The sequence below is a fragment of the Macaca fascicularis genome, chromosome 13 (genome assembly GCF_037993035.2).
Source record: "Macaca fascicularis isolate 582-1 chromosome 13, T2T-MFA8v1.1".
Taxonomy (NCBI): Eukaryota; Metazoa; Chordata; class Mammalia; order Primates; family Cercopithecidae; genus Macaca; species Macaca fascicularis.
Genome location: NC_088387.1, coordinates 41,875,309 through 41,895,792, shown reverse-complemented (window position 1 = coordinate 41,895,792; position 20,484 = coordinate 41,875,309). Strand labels below are relative to the sequence as shown.

Sequence of the window (20,484 nt, the reverse complement as noted above, 5' to 3'; positions counted from 1 at the left end):
ATTCAATTATACGTTTAAGAACTACTTATTAGGTGCTGACCATAGGCAAAACACTGTGCCAAGATGTATTACTTCAAGGGTGAATAAGACTAGGCTCCTGCCTTCAAAACCTTACAGGCTACTGGGGAGACATTAGGATATTAGCATAGAGTGCAATGCATGTTAGGAAAGGGTGCATATTGCTGTAGTCTCACCCAGAAGGAACATATAATTATGATGCTTTCTTTCGTAAATAACAGAAAACCTAATTCTACCTAGTTTTTTGAAAAGGGAATATTTTGGCTCACCAAATTAAAAGTCCAGAGGTAACAGCTTCAGGCAAAGCTTGATCAAGATGCAAAAGCATGACAAAGACCAGGTTTTTCTTTCTTTTTCCTCCTCACTGAGGACTCTGTTCTCTGTAGCCCCTTATAGGGGGCTTCATAGTCTCAAAGCACTTGCCAACCGTTTTGAATGTTGCATGATCTTAGACTAAAGATAGCACAAAAGAGGAAATTCTCTTTCCTGATAGCTCTAAAAAAAAAAAAGTTCTGCAATCTTATTAGGCACAGTTGATCTCTCAGTCATGTGCATATCTCTGAGTTAATTATTTAGACTGTTTCTTAGTTAACATGGTCAGGACTCCTGCTCTTTGCTCACCCCAAGCTGGAAATGGGATCAGTTTAACCATATTGTATTGCTGCACAATTTAGGATAATATGAGAAAGGATGATGTGGTTGGGAGAGGGAGGTCTCAAGATTGAATCTCATTGAACTAAATGAGGTTTGCCTCTCCTCGAACCTATGGCTGGGCCTAGATTCAATAAGTCAGAGTCTCAAGTCCAACCTGGGGGCTGAAAGTTGGGGATAACTGGAAAGAGTTGGCCCCATCGAAGAGTTGGGGGATGAATCATTCTGTCCAATGATGGGAACACAACCACGCAGTCATTTAAACAGGGAACATTTAAATAATTCTTAACTCTAATAGCAGTTTGTAATAACAAGGGATTAGCTTATAAGAAATGACGAGAACGCTAAGGACTATGGGAATGGCAGATATGAGGAGACGCTGCTACTCCTGGGGCTGGCATAGGGCAGTCTAGGGAGGACCCCACCCTACCAAGCCTGAGATCCAGTTGTTGTTGGAGGGTGTGGCCTTTTGTCACTTGATGACAAAGGAGTCACTAAGGTGCCACACAGTATAATGGAGCTTGCTAGAAATCTGCCCTTTGAATTGCTGAGGAAAGCTGCTTATGGAAGGGTGTCTCACTGGAGACATTCTGCTACAGAACTGCCCAGCGGGGCATACTGAGGGGAAGCCGCTGGCCGCCTGGTGCTGGAGAAGCTTCCCCTGCTGCAGGAGCCTGTTGAAGGAGCACACCAGAACCAGGAACCAAACCCTTTCCTCTGGCAGCATCTACGCAACACTCTCCACTGACAAAGCTTAACATCAGACCAGCTGGGAAAGGAGTAATATTTCAGGGGCCCATCTATATTTGCACAGCACAAGCAGAAAAGGTAAATTTGGATTTAATAGCCTATGCAGGAAAAGAGCATGTTACTGAAGGAAAATAGGGTTCTATTTCCATAAGAAGGAAGATAACAGATTCAGATTAGGCAACAGATTTCAACTACAGAGAGCTTTATGAAGCAAGGAAAGAATAAAGGCATGAGATTAAGAGAGGAGTCTTGGAGTGTTTGAAACACCAGTGATTCTATTGTTGAAGCATAGTGGGCAAGGTGGGGAGAGGCAATAACAAGTTAAACAGAGAGATCCAGGCTATGGAGGGTCTTGGATAACATGATAATTAGTTTGCACTCTATGTATAGATTACGGGGAGCCATTGAGTAGTGCTAAGAATTTGATTCAGCTTAGTGATTTAGAAAAGTAATTTCGGTAGCAGCGTGGAGAAGGAATTAGAAGAGGGACACATAAAGAGACTATTGAAGTTATCCATGCCCGTTAATGAATGAAAAGCTGGCTAAGGCAATGGCAGTGCATATTGTGAAAAAGAGGTAGATTTTACAGATACTCAGGATATAGAGGTAGAGTGAATAGAACCTGGAGACTAATCATATGGGGCAAGGCTTTAGAAACTCACTCTTTCTGAAAAATCAATGCAGCATAGCTCAGAAATTGAGTATGGGCTCTGGAGCAAACTACCTGGGCTCAAATCCAGGCTCCTATACTTACTTGCTGTGAGACTTCTGACAGGTTATACAACTCCTCTGCTCTGATTTCAGTCTCTACTGGATAAGCATATGGGAGTAAGAAAAGTATCAAATTCGAAGAGCTGTTTTTTGGGACTAAATAAGATAGATGTAAGCCATTTAGAACACTGTCTTGTATATCATAAGAACTCAGTGACACTGGGGTCTGTTTTTTGCACAAACTGAAAATAACTTCGGAAATATATAATAAACTAAATTGTACTTTGTTTAACAAGACACTTTAAACATCAATGACGCTAGCATGTGATTGTTCTTTGCTTTTGATGAAATCATTTTTTTCTTCCCTTGTTGACAAGGAAAGACACAATTTAATCAAGAAGACCAACGTATCCTTATGGGGCAGAAATATAAAGTATGATAATGCTGAGACACCAATGGCCATACCAGAGTATATGATTAAAAAAGTACAGTAGTTAGATGGCGGGTCTTACATGCATTCATTCTTTCATGCATTTGGCCAACTCCTTTTCCAAGATAGAGATTTTTTAATTTCCCTGTAAAAGTGGACTCTAACAAGAGATTTACATATGATCCATTAAATAGTTTTGTCAGTGTCACTTAAAATCCAGTCAACTTAGGTATCAATAGTAAAACCCTGGAATGGGGTCAGTCTGTCCAAACAGAAATGGTTATCATAACAAAAACGATTTCTAGTAATGGAATGGCCAGCAATTTTCTACAGGGAACCGGAACACACAGTGCGGGCGGGGATGTATCAGACGACTCAGTTCCACACTATCCCATCCCCAGATGCCGACCTCATGGTAGATTCTGCATAAATACTTAATGAATAAATAAATTATAGGGCTGCTTTTTTATATTGAAGTAAATAAGTAAAGTTTCAACCAGGAAAATTAAGACACTGATTTACTAACTATCTCAAACAATATGACACAGTTCTAGACTAAATAATAGGGACAGGCTTGCTTTAGGAATGGGAGTACAGGCTATTTTGAACAGGCCTGTGAGAAGGCCAAGATTTTAAGAGTCGTAAGTGACAAGTTCTGAAAACAATTTCTTAACCCACTAAATTGGGTTTTAGTGGGTTAGTGTCTTTTCTAGAAGTGTCAGTCTTTTCAGCTTTATCTATTCACTGGTTATAAATATTAAGGACAAAAATATATGGTTCAGCAAAGAGTTCTGGCTTTGGTGTTTATAAGCCCAGCCTGGTCAGTGGGAGAAGAATGGCTGGCTGTAATGTCCAAGATCAAGAGGGCATGTTTAACGGGAAAGGGTATGACAGCTGCCTCTGAGCGATCCCTTTATGTCAGCTCATTAGAAATCATTTCCCAATCCAGGACATAAGAGTCTTCCAAACTTCCCCCTTATCAAAGGGCTCAGCCGTTGACACCAGTGTCCTTCTTAGAGCCATCACTAGGCAGCCCACTGCCTGTAGTTTCTCTGCAGCTTTCTTTCTAGTCCTCCCAGCGCCCCTGTCATCTGCAGACTTTGCAAGAGTAAGACAGAAATTTTCATCTTCAAAATTATTAAGGCATTTTTCCCCCATGCAGCAAGTTGGTATCTCTATTTAATGAGCCCCTCATGCTTGCCGTACATTTTGCTAAGCATTTGATATTTTGCATTTATTATCTCCTTTAATTCTCACAAAACCTGTGCATAGTGTGTAGACATTATTATCCTCATTTTATTAATGAAGATGTGAGGATTGGAGAGGTGAAGTAGCTTGCCCTGGATCACAGAGCTTGCCAAGGACATCGTTGGGATTCAAATCCAGACCAATCTGATCACACAGTTGTACTTAACATTCTTCATGCTGGGTCCCACACAGGTGTATCTTGGTTAAAGTGTCCCCTGCTCTTCTTCTGTATCTTCTGCTCTTTGTTCAACTGGCAGTCTTTAACTCCTCCATGAACAGTTAATGTTTGAGAGCAAGGTATTTGTTTGGCCCATAGGAGTCAATTTTCTTTCTCTAGCTGCCCGGAAAGAACAAAAGATCCTTGACTGTTCAAAATCCTTGACTGTTCAAAAATAAAGACTTAATTTTTATATTAATTTTGAATTGTCAATAGTGTCCGTTCACTAAACTTGTTTTTTCTTCTTTTTCAATGTCCCTTCAATATTCTATCTATCACCTATCAATCATCTATCTATCTAATCTGTCTATCTTATCCGTCCATCTGTCTATCCATCCATCCATCCATCCATCCATCCATCCATCCATCCATCTCCATCTCTCATCTGTCTACTAGCAGTGTGTGCCCATATTCCAGACTTTGGTTCCATTTCCTTTATTTCTGTGGGACCTTGGACAGATTCTGCCCCCATGATTCTTTATGAGAACTTTTAGACTTCTTAGATCCTTCTGGATTCAAACTCTACATCTAACTAAGTTTACCTTTACACGGAAAAACCCATTCTTGCTTGATGTTTCTTTGGAGAAATATTTTATTGAATTATAAGAACAAGTTAAAACTGGCATCTAGATTCTTCAGAGAAAACCACTGAGAAAATAAGTTATGTGTAACACCGTAAAATAAATATTCCAAATTGGTCTGATTAACAGCCGATAAGAAGCCTGTTTTATATATATTAGAAAACAAATCCAGAATTTAGCTCCCTCTGAGATAATTATTTTGCTCTTCCCTGAAACCAGTTTTTATGTCCCGAGAAGAGATTTACATCTCAAATAAGCAGCAGGAACAAATTAGCTGCCAAGAACTGTCCTTTCAATGATGCTGTTGATAGCCAAGTTAAGATGATTATAAATCTATTAGAATGTGCAACACCATTGATTTTGGTGTTTCAAAGATTTGAGGTACGAGATTCTCATTAAACTATAAAAATGTTTTAAAACTGCCTTTCCATACCATAAAATATAATTTGACTTGAGTGCCTAAAAAACCAAACACATGACAGTTCCTTTTTCAACTGTACTTCCTTTTTCACATGAGCACTATTAGAGCCTAATAGGAATTGAGAATGACTAACATTGAGGAGTTATATCATCATTTCATATTTTTATAATTATAAAAAAAAGAAGATGCATGCTTTCCATAGAAATTGAGAATGGAAACTTAAATTTCCCAATCCAGCACATAAGCATTATGTGGCATCTAGATTAACCTCCCTCTCAACCCCCACCACCAGTATCATTCCAAATTACTTCCTTTGCTTGCTACCACTCTTTCCTTACTAAAAGGAGTTAGCCTATTTGGTAAATTGAATGGTATTACATATCTCTGGGACAAAAGACTTGATGATATTCATTATTACTGGCTTAGATACATATTCTTTTCCTTTGCTTAGTGCACTTGATAAGGAAGTGAAATTAGCCACCTTTGTGATTGTGTCAAGCCTCAATTAAGTTCAGATTTGAGTTAATATAATCTATGGCTATTTTCAGCCATTGTAGTTGTCATTTGTGTTTCAGAATTGTCAAACAATGCACTGTCTGTATAATGCCCTTTAATTTGCCCAAAATTAAGCAAGAGTCTATCTGAATGCTGCCCAAGTATTTCCTGCATTTCTCATTCCTCTTTCTTTCAAAGCTGCCTTAGCACTCCATTCCTCTCTCAGGAAATGGAACTAGTTGGGGGCCTCTATCAGACTCCCTTCATGTTTAAGAACAGTTGATTTTCCAAAAACATGTCTGTCTTGTGCTTTATTCACTCAGGACCGTGTTCTTGGCTATTTCCACTGATGAAATTATTTCTATAAAGACGCTACCTGACTGACAGGGACTTAGCGGACTCCTTCACCACAATATCTTAATTTTAGTTAATTGTATCCACAGATGGGATAACTTAAAGGTTTACCGATTGTGGAATTTTTCACACCATATTGAAGTTAAGATCATTGTGGAGGGGAGAATAATACTTCTCAAAACTTAACTTATTTATAAAGGAATTTTGATGGAATTCACAATTCAGGTCCAATGCTACTATGGAAAAGTTCAGGGAGACAGTTTGTGGGAATTTGGAAGCATGGCACATTGGTAGGGCAGTGTGCTTGCCATCATCCTGTCCACCCCCATTCCACTCCAATTGATACCACCTTAGTGGTATAGCATCAAAATTCCTTTATAAATAATTTAAGTTTTGAGAAGTATTTTTCTCCTCTCCACAATGATCTTAACTTCAATATGGTGTGAAAAAATCCACAATTGGTAAACCTTTAAGTTATCCCATCTGTGGATACAATTAGCTAAAATTAAGATATTGTGGTGAAGGAGTCCGCTAAGTCCCTGTCAGTCAGGTAGCAACAAAACTTCAAATTCACTTGCTTTCAAGGAAACAATATTTCCTCTTTCCATTGGATGGAGAGGTATAAACTCAGCTTAAAACTATAATCCCTTTAGGCCGGGCGCAGTGGCTCACATTTGTAATCCCAGCACTTTGGGAGGCCGAGGTGGGTGGATCACGAGGTCAGGAGATCAAGACCATCCTGGCTAACATGGTGAAACCCCGTCTCTACTAAAAATACAAAAAAAAAAAAAAATTTAGCCAGGCATGGTGGTGGACACCTGTAGTCCCAGCTACTAGGGAGGCTGAGGCAGGAGAATGGCTTGAATCCAGGAGGCGGAGCTTGCAGTGAGTTGAGATTGTGCCACTGCACTCTAGCCTGGGCGACAGAGCAAGACTCTGTCTCAAAAAAAAAAAAAAAAAAAAGATAATCCCTTTAGTCCCAGTCCTAGAGATGTTGTCAACATTGGTTGCAGATTCATGCTGTCCTAAATTTTTAGCAGCTCAGGAATTTCTCCAGTCTTTTGTTTGTAAACCATTTTCTCTTCTGAAGGCTTCTAGACTTTTTTCTAAACTTCAGTATTTTTTCTCAAATATATTTTCCTTAGTGTTTCTACTTAAAGGTTGATATTCTTTCCAAACCATACTTTAATAAAATATAATACAGGATTTTATATGCACCAGGAGCTCAGCAATTATTTTCTTTTGTATACAAAATATTTTTTAAGTCTTGAACAACTATTTAATCTAACTACACGATTGTTAGGGGAACTCTTCTCCTATTTTTTCATTTACATGTTAACACATACTAGTGTTTTAGATTTTTTGGGTGCAAATTCCATTTCTAACATGTTGAATAATATTTAAATACTATCCACTAATAAGTATGTTGTTTTTCACCACTGCAGGTGGAAGAGGCCCTAGAAGCTGTCAAAAATGCTACAAATGAGCAAGACCTTGCAAACCGTTTTAAAGAGTTTGGAAAAGAGATGGTGAAACTTAACTATGTAGCAGCAAGAAGACAACAGGTGGGAAAGATTTTGGAAATGCTAGGGGAGAAAATGGGTGAGTTTACATAACCCCGTAGCTTTATAGGCCTGAACAAAGGATCACCTGCGTCTGCTTGCTATCAAATGCCCTAAGAACCTGTGATGACAAAGACTGTTTCCTGCAGGGGCCAGTTGTGATGCCATGGTGGGCTCTGGACCAATCTCTGGCCCCCACCTATATGCAGGCCACAGATTACTTGCTTCACTGGTGGGACCCAGTCTGCTAGCCCTACTACACTCTAATCTATCCACTGTAGGAACACAGCTGTGACGTCAAATAAAAATTATTAAACTGTGGGGTGGTGCTGTGGTCAGTCTCTGGATGTCACCCTTTGCCCTCACTTTTTGTCTCCTAGTCTTGTGAACACCACCACACGTATGCACTCCCAGGATATGTAGTATGTGGGGTGAAATTTTTATGAACGAGAAGAAGAAAACGAACAAAATGAGAGGAAAGGCATGGAGGGGGATGGAGAAAGAGAGAACAGGGGGAAAAGGGGAGGGGAGCAGGGAAAGGGAGGAAGGGAAAAAGGGGTGAGAAGAGCTCAGGCGAGCATGAGTCACTCTGATGATGCTGTGTGACCTGGGATCTCCTCAGGCTCAGTATTAGTTCTTTCTCATGCTGTTACAAAGAACTGCCCTGAGACTGGGTAATTTACAAAGAAAGGAGATTTAATTGACCCACAGTTCCACATGGCTGGGGAGGCCTCAGGAAACTTACAATCATGGCGGAAAGGGAGGTAGGCACCTTCTTCACAAGGCAGCAGGAGAGAGTGAGCAAGAGCAGGGAAAACTGCCTTATAAAACCATCAGACCCCGTGGGAACTCATTCACTATCACGAGAACAGCATGGAGGAAACTGCCCCTATGATCCAATCACCTCCCTCCCTCCACACGTGGGGATTATAGGTCCCTCCCTCCACATGTGGGGGTTACAATTCAAAATGAGATATGGGTGGGGATGCAGAGCCAGACCATATCAGCCTCCCTTTTGCCTAGGGATTTGTCAGTTTTAGCTAGCTCTGTTTGCTCACTGGATACCTTTAGTATTTTGTTCCCACAGAGTGGGTTTTTATTCTTTGGCCATAGAAAAAATATTTCCAAATGTAGAAGGATCTCCTAAAATCCTTTCACCCATCCTCTCGACTGCTTCCAGAATTTTTTAAAACATTTTGGGCCATTCGTAATTTCTCTAACTTTCTCTCCGACCAACAGGAAAGTTCCACTCAACAAACATTTGTTGAATGTTCATTCTGTGCCAGGCTTAAGGGAGGCTGGGATTAGGAACTTAACCAAGAGCTAGTCCTTTGTGAGACAGACACATAAATGTGATTTTAGTTTATGTGGTTATTTTTAAATATGTTTTTATCAGCAGAATTGCTTGTTCGAAGGGAATCTTGTATGGTAGCCCAACGTGTAATATAAACAGGAGCAAAGTTACTCTGAATAGTGAGAGATGGAGAGCCTAGGAGGCTACTGGTGCAGACCCCAGAGTCTAGAAGCCTAGGAACCTGGTGTTCTGATGTCCAGGGGCAGGAGGAGAAGGACATTCTGCTCTGGAAGGGAGATGGAGAATGAATTCATGCTTTCTCCACCTTTTTGTTCTATCTTTGCCCTCAGCCCACTGGATGGTGCCCAGCTACATTGAGGGTGAAGCTTCTCCATTTAATTCACTGGCTCACATGCTGGTTGCCTCCTAAAACATTCTCACAGTGACACATTCGAAATAATGCTTCATCAGCCTTCTAGACACTCCTCAATCCAGTCAAGTTGTCACCTAAAATAACCAACACAGATATGTTGATTTTGAGATATCCACATTGAAACATCAAATAGAAGTGTGGCCTGGAGATAGAAATGTGGGTCGTCAGCATGTAGCTGACATTAAAAGCCACGAGAATATAGATGATGTTCATATGAAAATACCTACATTATTTATTTTTGCTTCATTAATACTTTGTTTTTAGTTGATTGTTAGTTCAGACTCTTTCAAGAAAATTTAGAAAAACAGTAGAACAGAAAGAAGGGGGAAAAACACATCATACCCTACCACCCACAAATAATATGGTGCTGATATTTTGGTATATTTTCTTTCAGATATTTATCTTCACATTTTAATGTATTTAAAATCATACTATGCATACAAATATGCATATTGTGTTCTGCTTTTTTTTTTTTTTTTTTTGAGACGGAGTCTCACTCTGTCCCCCTTGCTGGAGTGCAGTGGCCGGATCTCAGCTCACTGCAAGCTCCGCCTCCTGGGTTCAGGCCATTCTCCTGCCTCAGCCTCCCGAGTAGCTGGGACTACAGGCGCCCGCCACCTCGCCCGGCTAGTTTTCTTGTATTTTTTAGTAGAGACGGGGTTTCACTGTGTTAGCCAGTATGGTCTCGATCTCCTGACCTCGTGATCCACCCGTCTCGGCCTCCCAAAGTGCTGGGATTACAGGCTTGAGCCACCGCGCCCGGCCGCGTTCTGCTTTTTATCTTATAAATAGTATTCATGTTATTAATTTTTAGAAACTAATTTTAATCATCACATACTCCAATATGAAGGTTTCAGTAGTTTTTTTCCAACCAATTCTTGATAATTCAATATTTAGATTGTTTACAGTTTTTTTCTTATGGTTAAAACATGTTTCTTCAAGTATCTTTATGGAGAGATTTGTGCAACCCGCATTTCTCACTTGTGTATTTAGATCTATTTTATCATTTTGTGGTTTTTTTTTTTTTTGTAGTATAGATACCCAGGAATGGAATTTCTGGACCAGATGTTCTGATATTAATAAAGGCTTTCATGACTGTTTAGGAGAAACCTACCTCTCGTGCCCAAGTCATTGCCCTGCGTAGAGAATACATTCAAATATTTGTTTCCTGTTTATCCATTTTCATCTCTGGGGCTCAAATTAAATAATCCCAATTTAGAGTTTGTGTTACCTAGCATCCATCTTTTAATGCTTAAAGTGGAAAAAAGATGGTTCAGTAAATTGTTCATTATTACCAATTTTCTTGAAAATCATAGATATAAAATATAATGTGTTTATCTCAGAATTATTTTGACCAACAAAACAGAAGATGTAATTTCTTGTTACCAGGTCATTCATCTATCATATGCCAAATGAGCAAATAGGACGAGAAACCCAGTGGTTCAAATACCCTTTACTGATGTTTTCCAGCTGGAAGAATATTCTCCTAGAGATACACAGCTGGCAATCCTGCATGGCTCTCAGAGAGCAGCACCACTTTGACATTTCTGAAAATTGTGTGAACATTTTCTCAACAACAGTCTTTAAAGACGGAAATAAAGAGACTCCCTAGTGGTATTATTTTGTCATCCAAAACAAGGAAAACAAATCATCTTTGGCCTGTTATTTTCTGTTCTCTAAACTTAATGATGAGCTGCCATTAGAGGCTGTCAGCAACAACAAAGAAGGGACCCTATTCTGAAAATGATAATGAAGGGACATTGATGTGCTGAGCAAAAATCAGAAGTTTGGTTTCCCAGGTTTGTAACAGTAATTGAATATGGAGGCAAGTAGGGCCTCAGAAGACTGACGTTTTCAGGTTTTCTCTCTGTTCGTAACTTACTCTGTGGCCCATGCAATCAGCTTACCTTGTTGGTGGCTTGGTTTTTATATTCTTTCAGCAATATTTTATTGAATGCCTCCTATAGGTCAGCCACTGTGCTAATGACTGAAGAGCCACTGAATAAGACAACTAGGGCTCCCTGCTGTCATTAGAGGCACATTATAGAAGAAAAATATATGCTCAAATAATACAGTAAAGTAGGATAAGTGTTAGTGATAGGAGAGGAATAGTGTCTTGTGGGAACAGATAAAAGGGGACACAGCTTAGAAAGTTGGGTGGAGGATGTGCCAAGTTAGTGGAGCCCTGTCAGGTGAAAGGGTAGGGCAGAGGAGGAAAGCTCAGGCATTTCATATAAAAGGGACAGTAGGCCAGTCGTGGTCACTCATGGCTGTAATTCCAGCACTTTGGGAAGCAGAGGTGGGAGATTTCCTTGAGGCCAGGCGTTCAAGGCCCACCTGGGCAACATAGCCAGACCCCACTTCCACAATTGTTTTTTTTTTTTTTTTCTTTTTTTTTAGCTAGCCAGGTGTAGAAGCATGCACCTGTAGTTCTAGCCACTTAAGAGGATGAAGAAGGAGGATCACTTGGGCCCAGGAGATGGAGGTTGCAGTGAGCTTTGATGACACCACTGTACTCCAACCTAGGTGATAGAGCCAGACTCTGTCTCTATAAAACAAACAAACAAAACAGTATATGCAAAGGCCTGGCAGCTAGAAACAGCACAAGGGTTTCTGAAGTTCAGTGTGTTACTAAGAGTCTGTGACTCCAAGCTCTGTTGCAAATATTTCCATGCAAATTTCATGTGTGTGACAGCTTTCATGTGTTACACACACAGGAGCTGAAGGATCCTCATTGTCGAGATGAGATGGCAGCCGCCCGAGGGGCTCTGAAGAAGAATGCCACAATGCTGTACACTGCCTCTCAAGCATTTCTCCGCCACCCAGATGTTGCCGCTACTAGAGCCAACCGAGATTATGTGTTCAAACAAGTCCAGGAGGCCATCGCCGGCATCTCCAATGCTGCTCAAGCTACCTCGCCCACTGACGAAGCCAAAGGCCACACGGGCATCGGCGAGCTGGCTGCAGCTCTTAACGAGTTTGACGTAAGCATCCTGGTGAGGTACACAGAGGGGTGGGCGCTGGTGCTGACGGAAAAAAAAAAGTGTGTTGGGGATGAAGGGCCACTACAATAATTTACATTGATTTTTCTCTTTTGGAGGTTTTAATAGTAAGATAAACTACATAATGCATGTCTGTAATATATTGGCTGAGCCATTATCACTTGTCTTTAAAGAAAATGTGGCCGCAGTGGCTCACCGCCTGTAATCCCAGTACTTAGGGAGGCCGAGGTGGGTGGATCACTTGAGGTCATGAGTTCGAACATGGAGAAACCCCATCTCTACTAAAAATATAAAAAATTAGCCGGGCGTGGTGGTGCACGCCAGTAATCCCAGCTACTTGGGAGGCTGAGGCAGGAGAATCGCTTAAACTCGGGAGGCGGAAGTTGTGGTGCTCCGAGATCGTGCCATTGCACTCCAGCCTGGGCAACAACAGCGAAATGCTGTCGGCGCGGGGGTGGGGGGTTGGGGGGGGTTTGGTGGGGCGGGAGGGGGAAAAAAGAAAAAAGAAAAGAAAAGAAGAAAAAAAGAAACAACTGTATTTAAGAGTACCCAATTCCTTCCAGGTAAAGGATGAGATACCTTACAGGCTATTTTAGGGATAGTTCATAATTTGGCGATCATCTTTATTATTAAAGGGGTACATGTTATGGGCAGCCTAGATGTATGTTGCCTCTATGTTGTGCCTGGATGAAAAGCTGCCATCAATTTCTTATTTTAAATCAATGATAAAGTCCATTGCCCTATGATCCCGCACAGGACCGTGGTCTTCCTTAGAACGGCCCCTCTGGGGAGTGCCTGTGTTAGTTCTGTGAAAGTCCTACATTCTACACTGGCTGTTTCGGGAGGTGTGTCAAAGTGAGGGAAGAAGCAAGGAGGATTGTTCGCTGTGCTGAGCCATATGTGAAGCGTCAGTGTGAGTGAGAAGGTTGCACACATGTCATCAGCACTCCGGGATGACAGCCCTTGCATCCCCCGGACCAGAGGACCTGTGAGAAGTTGCAATTTATTTATCTTATGATCAATGAAAGCCTACAAAGATTTATAAATAATTAACATCTACTTTCCAGTGTTATATAATCCTGCAGGGGAGATGAGGGAAGTAGAATGCACTAAATACCATTTAATTGATAAAACACAATGTTACAGGAATTCCTAGAAGAAAAATAGGTTACTTAAGGGTCGTGAAGAAAGATGATGAGCTTGCTTTTGAATATGTTGATGTGAATTTTTGGCAAGAAATAACTAGTTAGCGGTTGGTAAAAAAGTCCAAAAGCAAAGCAATGATTGTTCAAGGCTTGGAGATGGATGATATAATTGAGGAATAATTTTACTACTTCATATTCAGATAGCTCTTACCGTTTTCACAGTGGTCTCTCCTCTTTCCCATACTTTTACAATTAGTTATATGTGTCTCACACCATATATTATTTCCTAAGGTTTTTATTGTAAGGATTAAATATGATAATATATTTAAAGCACTTGCTACAGAAATGAAGACTTAATAATAGGTAATTTTCTTCACAAAATTGCAGGAAGCAACCAAAAATTCATAGAAAATAATGAGAGAGTTCAGAATAATGTTTATTTTGCATAACATAAATATACTAAACTCTCTAAATTTTCATCATGTAAGATAGAATAATGAGGAAAGAGACATATTATTCACAAAACAAATGATTTTTTAAAAGTTAATTTTATTTTTTTCTTATATCTGCTAGAAATAAGTCTAATATAGATGTGAAGGACCTAAAAATTCAAATTATATTACTTTACTGAGGGACAAGTTTTACTCCTCAGTAAATGATATCATGATCTTGAGTAGAACTATTGATCCTATCAATTTTCATAATGTTCAAGCAATCCCAATAAAATTCTAAGAAGATTCTTTTGGAACTTGACAGAGGAGTGATAAAGGATTTTTTTTTTATTTGTCTTTTTTTTTTTTTTTTTTAATATCCTAGAATAAAGAATGAATGAGGCCATATTCCAGGGAAAAGTAAATGAGCAGGTCATACACACAGATATTAAAACATTATAATGCTACATTAATTTTAAAGGTGTGTAGTGAAACTCAAATGGACTCGTCCATAAAACAATAAAAAATCATAAGCAATCTCAAATACAAAATTATTTGATAAATTGGTGTTTATTAAAATTAGTTAAGAATGGATTATTTAGTCAGATTTTGACACAGTTACATTATTCTAGTTATAATTTATTTTATTATCAAAAATAAACAACAAAACCTAAGTGAGGAGCTGGTGAAGAGTGAAAATATGAAGCACAGGGAGAAGGCCTGTGAACAGTTCAGGACCTTCAGCTGCTGCCACCTTCTGTCCGAGAGTGTGACAGCTTCTGCTTCCTCATGCTGCCTTTTGTTTCCAGACCATTTTCATTAAAAGGACCTTTTATCCCCAATTAGTGTAACAATTGATGCATCACTGCAACAGTGCAAAAGGCTTTCATTCATAAAAATCAAACTTGAGGTCATGTGGGGAAAATCTGTTAGCAAAGTATGTCAACATGTTGAATGTTCAAAGTTTTTTTTTTTTTTTTTCGAAAAGTGATATCTGCTCATGCTGGACAAATAAGGCTTTGGAAATTTAACACATGAATATAACCATCAAAGGTGTTTTTTATAAAACATGATATATTTGAAACAGTTGGAAAAAATTAAAATATAAGGCATAATATGGTAAATAAGTCACTATGTTTTATTAACTTTAAACTTCTATATTAACTAATTATATTACTTATAATATTAACTAAGTATATTATATAAATAAAAATATTTATATTAGCTTAGTATATTAATGAGGTAATATATTCTTATTAAATGAATACTGTGTCTCAAGCTATGAGAATTACATAAAGCATTATCTAATGGTCAACATTTTACTGCTTAGAGGTCAACAAAAATCAAAATGTGGAGCAGCTGTCTGAATTGCAGTTTTGACCAATCCCATTTGATGTGGTTCCCTAACAATTGTCATTTAATAAATGCAATTTAATTTCAGCACTTTCTCAAAAGTAGTAATGCTAGTAAATTAGTATTGAATTTACAGACTATAATGTGATTCACCTGCTGTAGATTTTCCATCACTTCTGACATCAGCAAACCTAGACAGTAGTTAATGATATTTGAAATTTTCTCATTAAAATAATATACCATTTCTCTTTCTTTTGTGACTAAATTATAAATTTCTGTTCCATAGCTATATGATGAATACTGTTTTTTTTTTTTTTTTTAAATTTCTCAGGCATGCTAACTTGAAATTGATTTTGAATTCATGGACATCTGTCATGAGTCCTAAATGCTATTCTCAGATATTAAACAAATTGATATTTCATTGGGTGAAAAACTCACTCAGACTTCCTGTTGCTTACTTTTCTGGCAAAATCTCTTACTGTTACTTTGTATAATACCTTTCTCATATAATGAAAATTTAAATAAGTTTAATGTCTTTGAAATGCTGAAGTAAAAGGAACCATAAAAATGCAAAATATATTTTCATAGTCAGCATAGCTAGTATGCCCTAAAATTGATTTTTTTAGCTTTAAGTTCCGGTATATATGTGCAGAATGTGCAGGTTTGTTATCTGGGTTTTACATGTGCCATGGTGATTTGCTGCGCCTATTGACCCATCCACTAAGTTCCCTCCCCTTGTCCCCACCTGCAGCAGGCCCTGGTGTGTGTTGTTCCCCTCCCTGTGTCAATGTGTTCTCATTGCTCAGCTCCCACTTAGGAATGAGAACACGTGGTGTTTGGCTTTCTGTTCCTGTGTTAGTTTGCTGAGTATGATGGCTTCCAGCTTCATCCACGTCCCTGCAAAGGACATGATGTCATTTCTTTTGATGGCTACATAGTATTCCATGGAGTATATGTAGCACATTTTCTTTATCCAGTCTATCATTGGTAGGCATTTGGGTTGGTTCCATAACTTTGCCATTGTAAATAGTGCTGCAGTAAACATATGTGTGAATGTGACTTTATAGTAGAAAGATTTATATTCCTTTGGGTATATACCCTGTAATGGGATTGCTGGGTCAAAAGGTATTTCTGGTTCCAGATCTGTGAGGAATTGCCATACTGTCTTCCACAATGGTTGAACTAATTTACATTCCCCCCAACAGTGTAAAAGCATTCCTGTTTCTCCACAGCCTTACTAGCATCGATGGCATCTATAGCATCTATGTATTCTTGACTTTTTAATAATCGCCATTCTGAATGGCCTGAGATGGTATCTCATTGTGGTTTTGATTTGCATTTCTCTAATGATCAGTGATGTTGAGCTTTTTCTCATATGTTTATTGGCCACGTAAATATCTTCTTTTGAGAAGTGTCTGTTCATATCCTTTGCCCATTTTTTGATGGGGTTGTTTGTTTTTGTAAATTTAAGTTCCTTGTCAATTCTGAATGTTAGACTTTTGTCAGATGAGTGGATTGCAAAAATTCTGTAGATTGCCTGTTCATTCTGATGATTCTTTTGCTGTGTAGAAGCTCTTTAGTTTACTTAGACACCATTTGTCAATTTTGGCTTTTGTTGCAATTGCTTTTGGTGTTTTCATCATGAAATCTTTGCCCATGCCTATTTCCCGAATGGTATTGCCTAGGTTTTCTTCAAGGGTTTTTATGGTTTTGGGTTTTACATTTAAGTCTTTAATCCATCTTGAGTTAGTTTTAGCATAAGGTTTAAGGAAGGGGTCCAGTTTTAGTTTTCTGCATATGACTAGCCAGTTTTCCCAGCACCATGTATTGAATAGGAGCTTATTTCTCCATTGCTTGTTTTTGTCAGGTTTGTCAAAGATCAGATGGTTGTAGATATATGGTGTCATTTCTGAGGTCTTTCTTCTGTTCCATTGGTCTGTCTATCTGTTTTGGGACCAGTACCATGCTGTTTTGGTCACTGTAGCCTTGTAGTATAGTTTGAAGTGCTTGATGCCTCTGGCTTTGTTCTTTTTGCTTAGGATTATCTTGGCTATACAGGGTCTTCTTTAATTCCATATGAAATTTAAAGTAGTTGTTTTTTCTAATTCTGTGAAGAATGTCAATGGTAGTTTGATGGAAGTAGCATTTAATCTACAAATTACTTTGGGCAGTATGGCCAATTTCACAATATTGATTCTTCCTATCCATGAGGATGGAATGTTTTCCATTTTTTTGTGTCCTGTCTTAATTCCTTGAGCAGTGGTTTATAGTTCTCCTTGAAGAGGTCCTTCACATCCTTGTTAGCTGTATTCCTAGGTATTTTATTATCTTTGTAGCTATTGTGAATGGGAGTTTATTCATGATTTGGCTCTCTGCTTGTCTATTATTGATGTAAAGGAATGCTTCTGATTTTTGCACATTGATTTTGTATCCTGAGACTGCTGAAGTTGCTTATCAGTTTAGGGAGTTTCTGGGCTGACATGACGGGGTATTCTTAATATACAATCATGTCATCTGCAAACAGAGAAAATTTGACTTCCTATCTTCCTATTTGAATACACTTAATTTCTTTATCTTGCCTGATTGCCCTGTCCAGAATTTCTAATACTATATTGAATAGGAGTGGTGAGAGAGGGCATCTTTGTCTTGTATCGGTTTTCAAAGGGAGTGCTTCTAGCTTTTGCCCATTCAATATGATATTGGTTGTAGGTTTGTCATGAATAGCTCTTGTTATTTTGAGGTATGTTTCATCAATACTTAATTGAGAGTTTTTAACGTGAAGGGATGTTGAATTTATCAAAGGCCTTTTCTGCATCTATTGAGATAATCATGTGGTTTTGTCTTTGGTTCTGTTTATGTGATAGATTATGTTTATTGATTTGTCTGTGTTGAACCAGCTTTGCATCCCAGGGATGAAGCTGACTTGATTGTGGAGGATAAGATTTTTATGTGCTGCTGGATTTGGTTGGCCAGTATTTGATCGAGGATTTTCGCTTTGATGTTCATCATGGATACTGGCATGAAGTTTTCTTTTTTTATTGTGTCTCTTCCCAGTTTCAGTATCAGGATGATGCTGGCTCCATAAAATTAGTTAGGGAGGAGTCCTTCCTTTTCAGTTGTTTGGAATAGTTCCAGAAGGAATGGTACCATCTTCTCTTTGTACCTCTGGTAGAATTCAGCTGTGAATCCATCTGGTCCTGGGCTTTTTTCGGTTGGTAGGCTATTAATTACTGCTTCAATTTCAGAACTTGTTATTGGTCTATTCAGTAACTTTACTTCTTCCTGGTTTAGACTTGGGAGACTGTATATGTCCGGGAATTTATCCATTTCTTCAGATTTTCTAGTTGATTTGCATAGAGGTGTTCGTATAGTATTTATATACTATACTATATATTTAGAAATATAGTTTTTTCTGATGGTAGTTTGTATTTTTGTGGGGTCAATGGTGATATCCCCTTTATAACTTTTTATTGTGTCTATTTGATTCTTCTCTCTTTTCTTCTTTATTAGTCTAGCTAGTGGTTTATCTATTTTTTTTTTTTTTTTTCCAAAAAATTAGCTCCTGGACTCATTGCTTTTTTGGAGGGTTTTTTTTGCGTCTCTATCACCTTCAATTCTGCTCTGATCTTAGTTATTTCTTGTCTTCTGCTAGCTATTGGATTAATTTGCTCATGCCTCTCTAGCTATTTTAATTCTGATGTTAGTGTGTTGACTTGAGATCTTTCTAGTTTTCTGATGTGGGCATTTAGTGTTATAAATTTCCTTCTTAACACTGCTTTAGCTGTGTCCCAGAGATTCTGGTACATTGTCTCTGCTTTTTGGTTTCAAAGAACATCTTGATTTCTGCCTTAATTTCATTATTTACCCAGGAGTCCTTCAGAAGTAGTTGTTCAATTTCCATGTAATTGCATGGTTTTCAGTGAGTTTCTTAATCCTGAATTCTAAATTGATTGCACTGTGGTCTGAGAGACTGTTATGATTTCAGTTCTTTTGCATTTGACAAGGAGTGTTTTACTTCCAATTATGTGGTCAATTTCATAATGAGTGCCATGTGGCACTGAGAAGAATGTATATTCTGTTGATTTGGGGTAGAGAGTTCTGTAGATGTCTATTAGGTACACTCGATCTGGAGCTGAGTTCAGTCCTGAATATCTTTGTTAATTTTCTGTCTTATTGATCTGTCTAATATTGACATTGGGGTGTTAAAGTCTCTCACTATTACTGTGTGTAGAGACCTACAAAGAGACTTATTAGAACTTGTTTTATGAATCTCGGTGCTCTTGTATTGGGTGCATATATATTTAGAATAGTTAGCTTTTCTTGTTGAATTGTTCCCTTTACCATTATGTAATGCCCTTCTTTGTCTTTTTTGATCTTTGTAGGTTTAAAGTCTGTTTTGTCAAAGACTAGGATTGCAACCGCTGCTTTTTTTGCTTTCCATTTGCTTGGTAAATTTTCCACCATTCCTTTATTTCAAGCCTATGTGTGACTTTGCATGTGAGATGGGTCTCCTGAATACAGCACACTGATGGGTCTTGACTCGTCATTCAGTTTGCCAGTCTGTGTCTTTTAATTGGGCCATTTAGCTCATTTAAATTTAAGGTTATTTTTATGTGTGAATTTGATCCTGTCATTATGATACTGTTTGGTTCTTTTGCACACTAGTTGATACAGTTTCTTCATAGAGTCATTGGCCTTTATATTTTGGTATGTTTTTGCAGTGGTTAGTACTGGATTTCATTTCCATATTTAGTGCCCCTTTCAGGAGCTTTTGCAAGGCAGGCCTGGTGGTAACAAAATCTCTCAGCATTTGCTTGTCTGTAAAGGATTTTATTTTTCCTTTGCTTATTAAGCTTAGTTTGGCTGGATATGAAATTCTGGGTTGAAAATTATTTTCTTTAAGAATGTTAAATATTGGACCCCAATCTCTTCTGGCTTGTAGAGTTTCTGCTGAGGAGTCTGCTGTTAGTCTGATGGACTTCCCTTTGTAGGTAACCTGACCTTTCTCTCTGGCTGCCCTTAACATTTTTTCCTTCATTTTGACCTTGGAGAATCTGATGATTATGTATCTTGGGGTTGATCTTCTCATGGAGTATCTTAGTGGTGTGTTCTATATTTCCTGAATTTGCATGTTGGCCTTTCTTGCTAGGTTGGGGAAGTGCTCCTGGATAATATCCTGAAGTGTGTTTTCCACCTTGTTTCCATTCTCCCTGTCTCTTCCAGGTACTCTAATTAATTGCAGGTTTGGTCTTTTTACAAAGTCCCATATTTCTTGGAGGCTTTGTTCCTTTTCATTCATTTTTTTCTCTAGTCTTGTCTGCATGCAAGACTAGAGAAAAAAGAATACTTTATTTGAGCAAGATAGTCTTCCAATTCTGATATCCTTTC

At 38.5% G+C, this 20,484-nt stretch overlaps 1 protein-coding gene across 3 annotated transcripts in view; it reads left to right on the top strand.

Moving 5' to 3' along the window:
* Window positions 1–20,484, top strand: part of CTNNA2 (catenin alpha 2) — a 1,160,134-nt gene that overhangs the window by 368,761 nt on the left and 770,889 nt on the right. For all 3 annotated transcript variants that reach the window (XM_045368554.2, XM_005575464.4, XM_005575466.4), the window contains exons 5-6: window positions 7,322–7,441; window positions 11,883–12,149. In XM_045368554.2, coding sequence (XP_045224489.1) covers window positions 7,322–7,441; window positions 11,883–12,149 — 387 coding nt within the window. The remainder of the gene's footprint in view (window positions 1–7,321; window positions 7,442–11,882; window positions 12,150–20,484) is intronic.